The 14,445-nt window shown below is 40.8% G+C and overlaps 1 protein-coding gene across 1 annotated transcript in view; it reads right to left on the bottom strand.

Annotated features, from left to right (window-relative positions):
* The window catches only part of ctnnbl1 (catenin, beta like 1), a 61,512-nt gene that overhangs the window by 18,391 nt on the left and 28,676 nt on the right, over positions 1–14,445 (bottom strand). The window contains exons 12-13 of the mRNA XM_031728275.2: positions 8,790–8,887; positions 6,108–6,188 (exon numbers count right to left, since the gene is read on the bottom strand). Of these exons, the coding sequence (XP_031584135.1) occupies positions 6,108–6,188; positions 8,790–8,887 (179 nt within the window). The remainder of the gene's footprint in view (positions 1–6,107; positions 6,189–8,789; positions 8,888–14,445) is intronic.

Raw genomic sequence — 14,445 nt, forward strand, 5'->3', positions numbered from 1 at the left:
TAACATGACAATGATTCAGTGTACTCAGCTAATCTCCCCAGTCACCAGATCTCAATCAAACAGAGCACCTTTGGGATGTGGTGGAATGGGAGATTTGGATTATGGCTGTGCAGCTGAAAATCTGCTACAACTGCATGATGCTATGATATCAATAAAGACTAAAATCTTAGAGAAATATTTCATGTTTCATCGCAGTGAACAAATAAGGTACTTCTGAAGGCAGGAAAAAATCTAACTGTGTGCAAGCAAGGAGTAAATAGTGAAGTGGCCACTGAGTGTATGTCTTTAATAAAAGAAGCTTTTATTGCTGCATTAGGCCATATTCAGTGCTAGACCTAATTAAGTGCATCATGATACACCAGTATTGGTAGTACCCACTATATATTAAAACAATTAAATATGGGCATCACGTCATAATGTGTTTTTTTAAAAAGCGCACATGAACAGAACAGTTATGGTTCGACTCACTCGCCAATTTAACACGGCTCTGCACTGCTGCAGCCTGAACTTACCCACTCGCCTCATGGCTGACTGAACTAAGGTGACTATAGCTATCGGCATTCATCTCTCACATACTGACTGAAACTTCCCACAACAAACTTGCTAATTTTGACTGAGTCACTCACATAGGTGCAGATTTGCTTTAGCGAATTATTATTTAATTACTAGTTTACTGTCTCCTCTTTCTGCTACTTCTTCATCCCTGTTTTCTTTCTATCGCTGATCTGTTCACTCCATCACCATGTCCTTGACTCAGAGGTGTTTTTGGATGGCCTGAGTGAGTCGCTGCAGTTTTTTGTTGTATTTTCACCTCATGACATTATGTGTAGAGACTGAATGCTCCACATTTCTTTCTACCAGTTTAACCACATCATATTTTAAATATTTACATTTGGGGAATTATTTTATTTTTTTTAAAGTTATCGTGGTCATATCTTTGCTATTGTCTACAATAATCATGTAGTGAAAATCAGTGATTGTGACACTTCTATACCACATAAATGTGTTGGTTAAAATAAATTGGATCACTGGGTAAAAGAAAGAGATTTTAACAGGGAGATGCAAAAATTGATCTCTGTGTATTTGACACTTGACTCTAAGTTTACACCTTGGTAAAATAATACCACAATACTTCCACCTGTGAAGTGCAACATTACCTGTAAAGACAACGGCATTTTTTCCCTTTAAAATGTATTAGCCTTTAGAAATTATTTTTATATGAACACTGTAGATGAAGAATTGAGAGACATGTCTTTTTGAATTAAAACTGAAAAGTTAATACCTGTTAACATGAAATAATTCAGTCCAAACCGGAGCTGGGCACACTCTGGTTAAAGGTAATTTTTAGTCCTAGATCTCTGAGGACTCAACAGTCAAATTTATGAATGGAGGGTGACTTTTAAAGGGAAAGAATAACAGGTGAGGATAAAAAAAAAAAGCTGAGAGGAGAAAGAAAAATGATGACAGGAAGATAAACAAGCTGTGACACAAACAAAATTTCACTGAAGAATCGTGTATGAATCAGGAAACAGATAGAGGGAAAGCGAGTGAGGGAAAACATTTATTCTTGGAGAACGTTTAAGAAAACTAAATATATCACATCCAGGTGCAAAACCAATTCCAACTTAACACAGACTTTCTTTGAAAATGTCTACTGTCAGCAAAGCTAAACTAGCTCATTTCTGCTGTACTTGCCACAGACCAGTAAAGGAAACCCACACTCGCTCTCTCTCACACATGCACACACACAACACCGCCAGCAACTGAGTTCTTAGGAGCTAGGAAAGTGCACTCAGGCATTTTACAGTATTGAGGTCGGCCTCAGCCATGTTTTGCTGAGCTTCATCAATCTCAAAGAGCTGTTACCAACAAGCTGAGAGCAAAGGGAAGGTTTGGAAAGCAAGAAAACTGAAAGCAGCGGCATTAGGGAGAGAAGGAAAGGAGAACTGAGGGAAATAAGAAGGATGGAAAGAAGGAAGGAAAGAGAGGGAGGTGCTGTGATATAGCAACAGAAACTGAGGATGAAGGAGAAAAGATGCAAAACAAAAAATAAATTCTATAAATAAGCTGCTCACAAGCAAGTAAAGGAAGAAGGAGAGGTAGAAGAAAAAGGGGGGTATGGAAATTAAGTAGAATAATAATATTAGAGGCACGTAAAAAGGCAATTTAATAGAGAAAAAGGAAAATTGGAAATATGATAGAATGAAAAACAGCTTTAAGAAAAAGGAGGAGAGAATCAGTGGGATAGAAAGAAAAGAGAAAGAGATACCAAGGTGGAAAGAAAATAAGCAGCTTATTAGAAAGGGACTGGGCTGGAGATGCAGAGAAAAGGCAGCAGCAGCTTTTCCTCTGCTATCCTCCTGAGAAATCTGTGGATAATATGTTGCAGAGGAAAAACATTTTGCTTACCGCCCCTTAAAAACAGGCTTAACTAGGGAAAACCAAAAAGCACGGCGGAGAGAGATAAAACGCTGCTGCTGCTGACGGCAGCCGATTCCGACGAGGCGCTGGACAGAACTGGGTTGGCGTCTTTATCGCCTTATTTAAAGTAACGTGGCATTTGGATTCACACAGACTTAAAATATCACTCGGGTGTTTTCAGGACTGGATGTCGGACCAGCGGGAAGGAAACCACTGCAACCGCAGTATCGTTTATTGTCCAACATTAAGGAAAAGAAGAGATCAAATCAGAAAACACTAATGGAATTTCGATGCTTTGTGAATTAAAATGACATGTCAAAAGGAGCTGGAGAGAACAATCATGGCCTCATGGGTACACGTGAGACCATAAATTACACACGGCAAAACTTCCTCACTGATGTCAGAGGAGAACAGCTAGACTGCTAGAAGAAGAAAAGCATAGATCTATACAGTATCAATGGATGTAATGTATGATGTAAGGCTGTGGGGGATCATTTCTTTGCACACTTTTGGCCCCTTAGCACCAACCGTACATCATTTAAACACCCATCCTACCTGAGTATATATGCCCTTTTTTTCCCCTTTAACTTTTTACGAGTGTTACCACTGCAAATGTGACAAAAAGCACTTCAGTCTTTAAATGTCTGTGGACCCACAGAAAGCAGCGAGGTCACCACCTCACCGTAAAGTACTTCATATCCCTGCTACATGCTAGAGGCTTCAGGCTACAATATGCATGCCAATATACAGCTCTACACCAGGAGTGTCCCACTCCAGGCCTCGAGGGCCGGTGTCCTGCAGATTTAAATCTCACCCTGGGTCAACAAACCTGAATCAAATGATTAGTTCATTACCAGGCCTCTGGAGAACTTCAAGACACGTTGAGGAGGTCATTTAGCCATTTAAACCAGCTGTGTTGGATTAAGGACACATCTAAAACCTGCAGGACACCAGCCCTCGAGGCCTGGAGTTGGATACCTCTGCTCTACACCATTAAACACTTATATGCATATGACTATAAGTCTATAAATGGTACAAGTGCTCCTTTGCAAGCAAAAATAAAAGGTGAATAATGCTCACCAACATGGAAACTAAAACAGTGCTCTGATTCAACCTAAAAAATGTGCACTCAAATAAAGAAATGCATCTTATCAATGTGATTTACTTGAACTCATGACTACTAGTTGAGCAGAAAAAAATTCCAGTCAGAGCCTAGATATTTTAATTATTCTCTTTTTCAGTGTAAAATGAAGAGAATACTGTTGCTGTGCGACAACCTGGCTCACAGTATGAAGTCTGAACTGGCTGAAGCAAAACCATGTGGCTTCAAAGATAGCTGCACACGCAGACATGTTTCTTATCACCATGTTATCGCAGTCATACTTCCACCATCCCGGAAGAAGAGGCGAGAGAACGATAGAGGGAGACAGGGAGAGAGAAGAGAAAAGGAGAAAGAGAGATGGAGAGAAAATGTCAAACTGTCTGGCCTTTTCTTGGCAATCCCACCAAAGATGCCTGTCTGAGAAATTAATCTTCTGTCATCTTTAGATAGGAATCTCACACTTATCTGTCTCCAGCCACACCCCCGTTCCCCTTGTCATTCTCGCTTTCACTCAAACCTCGCTCTTTCTCCTTGCATTTATGACCCCATCTCCTCTTATTTTGACTATATATCTGTTGAGATATTTAAAGTATAACTATGTCTTTTCTTATCTTCCAATCTTTTTGAGGCTCTTTCTCTCTCCGTTAAAGCCATTATCCCCTGCTTGGTCACTTATCTTCTATCTGTAGCCCTCTATCGTTCCGTCTAGCCCACAGCTCAATGCGCTGACATATACACACGCAGACAGCTCAATAGGCCGCTTTCACATAGCTATCAAACTTTCCATTCTTCTGTAAACTGTCATATTGTTATCAGCAGGACTGTGATTGTATTTTAGGTCTCTTCCCTCATGGCTTTGGATGTGACACTGTGTGGAACCGCACATCTTATCTACCCCCCCCCCCAAAACCCCCCAAAAAAAGACTGTATTTTTGATCGCAAAGACCACTCCTTTCAAACACGAAATGCAGCTGAAATCTGAACATCTATATTGCAGTGTGATTTAGCTGGTGGACAATACAAAACCATGTCTGTCTGATATTGCGCTGCAGTCCACATTTTTTTCCCCCAGTCCGTGGACAATTCCAACTCAGAGTTTATCTTGTGTTGTTGCGATGACCTGCTGCAGACTGCTCAAGTAACTCACAAACCTGTCTCTTAACTTCCTTCTCTTCCTCTCTCTCTAAATGTATTCAACCTGACAATGCTTCTGTACGTGTCCTTTAAAAGAGTGTCGACACAACACTACAGATAAACCACCTGATAAATGAGCTCTTACTGACAATACATTTCCCTCTTCCCATTTTCTGACACTCTGAATAGGCCACCTGTCCAGGGGGGTACCCCGCCTCGTGCCATATGACAGCTGAGATAGACTCCAGCACCAGCATGACCCTGAATTGGACAAGTGGTTAAGAAAATGAAGGAATAGATGGACGGACTTTTATAAAACATTAAACTAAATTAGGCTGTTCATCACTTATAAAAAGGGCCATAAATCTTGAGTAAATGGTCCCAAAGGTTTCTCTATCTATAGCCTTTAATACACACACACACAAACTCTTCCAGGCCTGGAAAGGGAATGCAGGAACGGTAAGTTCTGGGCAACTTCTCTGGGTGCATTCAGTACAGACTATTCACTGTGCCGTCCACAAACGCAGGACAAAGCTTAATCATGCAAAGAACAAGCCATATTTGAACAAGATCCTGAAATGTTGCCATCTTCTCTGTTCTGTGGTCAGATGAATTTACATTTCTGTTTAGAAAACATGGACAGGGTGTCCTCCAGCCTAAAGAGGAGAAGGATCATCCAATATGTCATCAGTCCTCAATGCCAAGGTCTGCACCTCGGATGGTATGGAGGTACATTAGTTCTTATGGAACAGGCAGCTTGCACAGCTGGAAATGTACCATCAGTGGTGAAAGATCTATTCAAGTTTTACAGCAACGTAAGCTCCCATCCAGACTTTGTCTTTTTCAGGGAGGGCCTTGCATATTTCAGCAAGGCAACGCAAAACTGCATACTGCAGCTTTTACGATAGAATCCTCTATCAGACAAGAACGGGAAAACAACACTCTCAAAAGTCTAGCAGCGGTTCTCCTCAGTTCCCAGACATTTACAGACTGTTGTTAGAAGAAGAGGGGATGACCTTAACCCATGTTGATGCCATCAAATTAAAAATAACTCTAGTTTCGCCTGAAATGGTACATTTCTTCTGTTTTAACATCCAATATGTTTTTTTTAATCCATTGTGACTAAGACATAGGTTAATGGGATTTGGAAATCATTGCATTCTGTTCTTAGTTATATTTTACAGAGCTTTTTTTGGAATTTGTCTTGTCCTACAAAACAAACAAATCAAAAAGATCAAACCAACCCAAAAAGGAAAAACGCCCGTATAGCAATTTTACTCCCAATAATGTCTCAGTGACTCATTGGTGGCTTTTGTTTGTGATCAATAATGAAATACTGGAAACATGAATGCATAATGTAAATTCATCATCAAATCAAAAAGCCTCATTGACAGACTGAGATGGTAAGAGGGAGGGATGGGGAAAAAGGAATAAAAGGAGAGATGCTTACATGTTTCTCTCCTTCAATCCTTTTGTCAGCCTGTTGAACAGCCTCGAGGTACTTAAAATGCAACTCCATCAGTCGATCAACCTGGAGAGAGAATGAAATAGAGCGAAGGAGAAAAAAAGTGAGAGATGCAAAGTGGAAAAAAGCAACATAAAGAGGACAGTACAAAGCAGAGCAAGAGCACCATGAAGCTCTGCGAGCATATATGGAAAAATTCTAACTGGGACAAACAAATTCCACCTTCTTAAACTGAAGTAAAATAAGAAAAATACATTTCCAATTTCATATTTCTTTTTATATGTTAGTATGTCACTGATCATCCCCTCATTCATTTGGCTACAGATCTTTTGCAGGGAGGAACCTATGAAGTGGCAAACAAAGAGAAGAAAACACAAGCTTCCCTTATTGCCTTAACATATCGCCAGACGCTGGATACAAACCTTAAAAGCTGATTGAATTGAGACTCTAGGTTGCCTCAGTAGTGAGAAAGCTATCGACATTTGATTTGCATCACGGGCATTTTCAAAAAAAGCCATGCATCCTATTAAAATGGCCTTGTGCCACAGGCTGAATATGACACATTTGGGCACATGTGAGTAGGATCGTGGGAGTTGAGGTGGGTGGTGGGAGAGTGTGCAGCATGTCGAGCTGTCAGGTTTGACATCAAAACTACTTTCTCACATTCTGCAACATAAGGGAGACGGTATACACAGGTACAGAGTGACTCGATGACCTTGGTGTATTTAACCTCCCTTCTAACGTCTGAGAACTGGTTTCTGGAAAAAATAGAACTACTGCAGACTGATTCAGGTAAAGGTGTTCCCTAAGTGTGTGGAAGCTGAATGGCCTCGTAATGTGAGTATGTTATGAAAACAAGAGCTGTGGCAAAGCCAAATTGTGGATACGCTGAATATTCAGGCTTTCACCTTTAATCACTTTTGCTTTATTCGTTTCCATGTATGCTAACATTTTAAGCTGTAGTATTTCTACCAGTTTCAAAACAGATTTATTTTTTTGTTTGGTTTTTGAAAGAAACATCTTTCTTAGGTTTGTAGGAAGTCTATCTATGATTAGAATTTATACATTTATTTATACACGTTCAACATTCTTGTCATGAAGTTAAACAGTTAGGCAGGCAGTGTTTTTTTTTTTTTTTTTTTGACCACACAACTTTAATACTTTTATAAATGAGATGTCACTGAACTTGCCTTTTCTTTTCTTTTGATCCTCTATAGTTGCTGTAAAACATTTTGCATTGCAAAGACCGCTCAAAGTTAAGACTGGGCTTAAGTTTTGTTGATGCAGCTCACATTAACTTAAACTAAAGACTAGTTTGAACAAAAATTAGCCGGCATGAGGAGTACACTAACTTGTGGCCCCATGAGGCTGGGTTTGTATCTCCTCCCAGTCCTGAACCAAGCATCTTCTGTGTGTAAAGACAATATGTAAACCACTACACCAGCAGGCCCCAACCCTCGGGTCATGGACCGTTGTTTTGGTACTGGGCCACGAGAGTGGAGGCTCGGGTGTGAAATTTATGGTTTTCAGAGATTTTATCGTTAACTCGGTTTCCCTGGGTATTTCCCCGTGTTGTAGTTGTGTGTCTTATTTTGAATGAAATATTTACACGTTACCATAACGACCAGAGAGCATTAAGGGGCAGAGAGGAGGATGTTACTCTCAATGTTGTTGGCGGATTTCAGGATGCTGCTGCTAATACAGTTACACAATTACACAGTGAATTCGCGTTCATTATTATATTTACAAAATACCACAGTTTTTGTCTTGGTCATATAATTTTATTTTGTTGTATTTATCCGCGACACCTTAATGGCCGGTCCGTGAAAATATTGCCTGACATCAAACCGGTCCGTGGCGCAAAAAAGGTTGGGGACCGCTGCACTACATCATCGAGCACAGAGAAATACGCACCGACCAGTGTCCAAAAGGGACATACTGATCAACTTTTCCCAGTTTCAGGACCCAAAGATTATGTCACAAAATTCGGAACCAAATAAAATAAATAAATAAAAAATACCCCCAAGAATATACATTTAGTAAATTAATAAATGAAAACAGTACCAGGATAAAGAAAATAAAAGATTAAAAAAATGTGATTATGCTTTTCATCCGATATTTTTTCACTAGTCTCATTTCAGCTTAGAGTAGAGTCACTGCATGCTGCTCTCATCCAGGGGTAAACATTATATAAGATCAGTTATTAGCAAGTGTGGATAAATGACAGAAAGAGAATCCAACATGGAAAGCTTCGTTGCCTGTAAGTTTCATTCTAGTATTTGGGTAAAAACCTGTTGCAAACATATGACAAAGTGTAAAATAACCCTTGCTGTAAGGTTACTTAAGCTCAGTCATGCTGTAGTAGTATTCACAGCCTGCTCTCACCGATACCCAGTCCAGCACTTTGAGTCAGGACTGGACCTTTATCTACTCCTAATATTGATCAGTGCATTTCTATTGCACAGAGTACAAAGCAATTTTAGAAAATATATTTTTAAGGCATTTAAATTTATGAAACACAGCACACCTGCTCTGAATGAAAAACACAACTGGTAATGAAGACAACAAAAGTCTGATGAAGCACTCAAAAACATGAGATGCAAAACAAAAAGGGGGGCAAGGCAAGAAGAATAATGAAGAAACCAGCAAGATGACGATGATACAAACCTTCTCACAGTCGTTCTCCGTGAACTTGCTGAGGAGCCTGCTTCTCTGCTGGGACTTGAGATTTCTCAGCATGGAGGCGATGATGGAGCAGACGTGTTCTGAGGAAGAGTAAAGAGAGAAGAGTAAAGCTCATCAGCGACACAAAATATCTCTCAAATATCTCCAGCACGGCATCGCTTCACTAAAGACCTCACAGGGGTTTACAGTAAGCTTGAAACCCAACAGGTGCATGATCTTTCACCACAGGTACAGTCAAAACAAACTGTCTCAAACTCTTACGATAAAAGAACCGATTACTGCAAAGCTCATTCTCACCCACATCCACAGAAAGGACAAATCGATTAGCACTTGATAATTTGCAATTAGAGCACGCAGCTGGCTAAGCCTGGATACTCTTACAGAGAGTGCACAGAATGAGAGGAGGGAAAAATGTTAATGAAATTTAGAAATCAATTTTCATTTTAGGGCATGCTGGAACATGCTAAATGGTTTCGGCTGTGGCTGAATTACATTTATCGGGGTGATAGAAATTTGTCTGTGGCAGCTCTGGGGCCATTTAGCAAGCAGGAGGTCTGGAAACATGTTAATTGACTGAATTAGCAACAAACACCAGTTAGTCACATTGAGTGCCCTTGTTAACCAAATTCATGCTATGTAAGACGTGTTATCTCATTCAAAGACCTTCTTAGTCACAAAGCGGCACCAAAAGGCAACAATCATAGCATAATATTGCTCCATGATATTGAATGGGAAATACAGTGTACACACAAGGGGGGAAGAGAATATGACATTGTAAAATCTCTGGATATACAGAGTGGAGGGGGAAAAAAATGTAATTGGACTTTATCAACAAGAGGTCAATATTCTCTCTCAACGAGGCTTTGCAGTTGCTAAGCAACAAGAGTGCAGGAATCAATCCCATTTCTACTTTTTAAAAGGGGTCGTATTTGCTGTCAGCTCCCTTTGTGCAATCCCCTATGACCCGCAGGCTCTCTACCCACAAGAAGTGAAGGCTGGGAACACTTAAGGCTCTAACACCTGCCAGATGTAGCCTTTTCAGAATATAGAAATATCCATCAAAAGCAGAGGGGGAAAAAAGAAAAGAAAAAAAAAACGTGTGAAAATGAACCAGCGTACAATGCAAAATAAACTGGAGTTGCAGTGTTTCAGGATGGCAATTCAGAGGAAATGTAATATGTAGCAAAAGCTGAAATTAAACAATAAATGTTTATTCCTGCTAAATCTGCAAGCCAAATATTTGGTTATTTCAACACTTCTGTTCGCGTCTATTGCTCTTCTATCAAACTAAATCCCTCCAATGTTTTACATCAAACTTCTATTAATTTACTCCATATTTCTGTTGTAATTAAAGTCCCTGAAGCTATAGCTTTGTGCTTTAATTAAGCCTCTAAGCAACCAAATATTCTTGAATAAAAAACAGCTTTTAGTTATTTGTTGACACAGAGAAAAGGTAATGTTGGTGATAAGCCCTATATGGGCATGGCTTAATCAGGTGTGATATATGGTGATGGCAAAATAACAACACCACGATTATATTTTGATTGAAATATTATTAAACTCTGATTCATTAAAATTTGAGGATTACTTCAATATGTAAAACTTTCAAGGCACTCTGATGGCATTATCCATATTTCAACAGTCACTGCATGAATGCCCATGTCTAAAGTAGACCAATTTTTGATTTATACTGCTGTGATTTGTTTGCTTACAGGAGTAAATTAAGGATTAATTAACCATACATCACCTCAGCATTTCTATTAAAATCCTTTATATCATCATGACACATCAGAAGAAAGAAAAAAATAAACTATATCTGACTGGTTCAGAGGTATCACAGGTATCTGCTCAGGCTGCACATCAGGACGGTTCAGTCCAAAGATCCCTTATTTTAATGTAGACAGCCTTATTTCCTGTACACAAAGACAAGGAGGCTAAATGCCATTTCCAAAAGGACACTACTTTATCAACTTGATCCAAGTGGTAATTGATGTCACCACCTCCACGCCCTGCCGGGGAGGCTATTGATCGCTGGCTGCGGAATGTTCTTTCCAAAGAGTTTAAAACTAAGCAGAGACTGCTCCTTTGAGATTTGTGAAGGAGGTGGGAGCAGGATTACATTGTGGCTTCCAGATAAAGGGCAAAGCTGAGTAAAAATAAGCTTCCTCATCTGTCTTTAGAAAAGTGTACAATCAATACCTCATTTAAATGTTCTCTTTCAAACCTCCTTCGGTATTTCACTATGGGAAGCGTCCTCTGGTGTGACCAATCACGGAAGCACCACTACCACCACGCCTGTCCAAGACAGACCAATCACTTCAAGGACAAGGGGCCCCCCAACCCCCTTTATAAGAGCCCCTGGCCCCCACACTAGGCATTCTCGCTTTCTTCCCTGTAAAGATCACAAGAGCTCCTCAGCGATCCTGAACCAGGATAATTAATTTAATCTGTTCATTGACGCAGTCGTTAAGGTTGTTCAAGAACGTGGGTTTTTCTAGTTTTCAGGAACATCTATTATGCTGTAGCTATGCATTTTCATTGAGGAAATAATAGCAGCTGTCGCGTTACTGCTATCTGCGTGTTACAAAACTAGCTTGGCGGCATCCAGATACATCCTGTGCCTTTGGTAGCATTGCGGGTATGTACGGACTTGTTTTATTTTTTTATGAAGCCAGACATAAAGCCAAGAGCGCAGTGTGACTGGACCTTGATTTCTGAACTTCCGTCCCCAGGGCCAATTAGCTGCCAGGGTGGAGGAATGGCAAGCATGCGCAGTCTATTCATGAGTGTTAACAACTGTTGCCAGGGGCTACAGGCTACAGCTCGCAATAAAACCAACCATTTACAATGGCATGGTGGGTTCAATGGCTACAGGGCAAGCCTTTTTTCTGTCTTCATTTATTTATTTATATTATTTCTATTAATATGTTCTATTTCTATTGTATATATTAATCGGCATCTGTGGGTGGACAGCAAAGAAAGAATTTCATTGCACAGAGAAATGCCTTTTTCTCTTGTGACACATGACAATAAACACTTTGAATCTTAAATCTTGAAAAAGGCTTTAGAGAGCAAAATCTCCTCTCTCTTAAGCTGAGGAGTGGTACAAATTGGACCAGAAAAGGAAATCAATCTAGGCTTTTATTCCAGACATTTCCAAATTCCGAAAAGGGGGGGATCATTTGGTCCCATTCTGAAATTAACACTCCCTCAATTCTCACCTCAGAAAATACAAATTCAGAATGTTGACACAAAACGTGTTGTTTCAATCTATTCACATCGATAGATCTACAGGACACTCATTTCCACATTCGCATTTATCCAGCACAGGAAATTCTTTAGGTTTGCGTTCCAGGGCATAGCCTACAAATATCAAACGCTCTGTTTTGCAACAGAAAGCTGGTCTCATTAACAGCTTGCTTGCGTTTAATGGGGCTGATGGTTTCAGTGATTTCTGTCATCTCCCCAGGGGCTGTCCTCGCTGCAGCTGAATGTGAGACGTCATCTCAGTCGTATGGCCAAAATTTCTCCTTGAATGTCTACTGGCTCTCGGTCACTGGAGGGACCCCAAACTGTTTACTGCTGGTGCCCCTTTGAGTACCGTTACTATGAGGAAAACTGACAATGGATGCTTCATTAACAGGATGGGGGTATGTTTTCGAGGGGTCCACCATAAATGGCACCTCGCTAAAAACTACCTGGAGCTGGCAGCAGTTTTTCCAATGTTGAAGTGTTTTTTGCCACTTCTGAAAAGTTGTCATGTCTTAGTTAAAACAGACATAACAGCAGTGCTGTATATAAACCGTCATGAGGCACTCGCTCTGTGACTTTGCACAGACTGACTCACAGCCTGATTACGTGGAGCAGCAAACGTCTCCCGTCATTACGCACGACGCACATTCCCAGTGTGTTGAACACTATGGCAGATCTGCTCTCCAGAGGGGAACAACTCTACCAGGAGTTTAGACACAATTCAGAAATAGTGCACCAGCTGTGGGAGAGGTTCGGACAGATCTGTTCGCATTACGCAAAAATGCAAAATGTCCTCTTGTCCTTTTCGTTAAGAAACAAAGGTACGTCATTAAGGATTAAGGATGCACCCATGGCCAAAGGTCCCACCTGTCCTATTGCTGGCTTTGGCATCAGCAAAAACGATGAGTGATTTGCATGCTATGAATGAGTTATCTATGTCCTGTTCCTGTCTGCAGTTTCCCCCACCTTATAATAATTATATAAGTTGGCTCTGCATCCTTGCCTTCATGCCTAAAGTTAGGGAGTCTACCAATAGCTGGCCCAGGACCTATCAGCTTTTCCTCCACCATTTGCTGCTGAGAGCCAGAGGTGGCTTAACTCACTTTGTCCTGTCTGATCATTATGCATTTATCTAGACAGAACTAAGGGGTTTAGGAAAAGCAACCAGCTCTTTGTGTCCTGGGCTACCTCTCATAGAGGAAAGCCTATGTCACGCCAGTGGTTATCACACTGGGTGGTAGAGGCTACTGTGATGGCATTTGAGTGCCATGGGCTGCAGCCTCCTGTACACCTGCATGCACATTGTACTAGAGGAATGGCTACCTCAGGGACCCTTTCCAGGGGTGTGTCTGTGGGGGGGGGACACCTGTGCAGCTACTAGTTGGGCATCCCTACACACATATGTTAGGTTTTATTGCCTTGATGTGACTGCACACTTACTAGCACATTCAGTATTTAGTGTGAGCTCTTAAAAACATGCAGACCCTTTAGATTAGGTGTGATGTGTTGATCTGCCTGGGTCAGGGAGGCACAGGCTTCAGAGCATGCAATCTGGGAGTAGGCTACATCTCCCATAGTGAGATACCACACTTGGTTTTCAGAGAATCGAGGTTATCCAAGTAACCAAACACTGTGCTTTACTTTTGAATAATGAGTGTAACAACTCGGGGGGGGGGGGGGACTACAATGTAGTCTGAAAAGTCTACCTCACCGCTTTAGAGTTGCATCATTGCCGACAATAAGACAAAGCGAGACTGCTGTTAGTGTTTGCACTTCCAAAAAGTAATGCACAAAACCCTCCAGTAAACTTAAACTACTTCACAGCAGTGAACAAGGTCCCTGTCAAATATTCTTAGAAATATTTGCACTCACATTACCCCATGCATAATATTCCAATTGCAAATATTCACTCATCCTCCATCAATCATTCATCATTTGCATTTGCTTTGCCCCAGGGGATCCATAACACCAAGTTAACATGCAAATAACCCTGAGGGGCCTGGATTCATTTATTGATTGACAGTTAAAGGAAGCGTGGTGTAGTTCTGAATGACAGAAGAACAGATAGGTGGTAGCTAAATGATAGACGGATTGAGTCTGGATTAAGAGCACCCTAGGGAGAGCAATCAGCCTCTCAACACCACAGGATAGACTGTCAGGAGGTACCTGAAGGAGCATGAATGAATTGTGGTTTCGTTTGTTTCATTTATATCATTGCTATCAATTTGCTATCATTAGTTTGGCTAAGTTTAAAAACTAAATCTACATATTGCCCCTAGGAAACGCATAATACATCTTGTTCCGATACCTGTTGGTGGGCACACGGTCTGATAATTTGGGAACTATAAGGGTGGAAATTTGCAGTCCTGGATGTTTTCAGCTGCCA

Source organism: Oreochromis aureus, linkage group 20 (genome assembly GCF_013358895.1).
Source record: "Oreochromis aureus strain Israel breed Guangdong linkage group 20, ZZ_aureus, whole genome shotgun sequence".
NCBI classification, from domain to species: domain Eukaryota; kingdom Metazoa; phylum Chordata; class Actinopteri; order Cichliformes; family Cichlidae; genus Oreochromis; species Oreochromis aureus.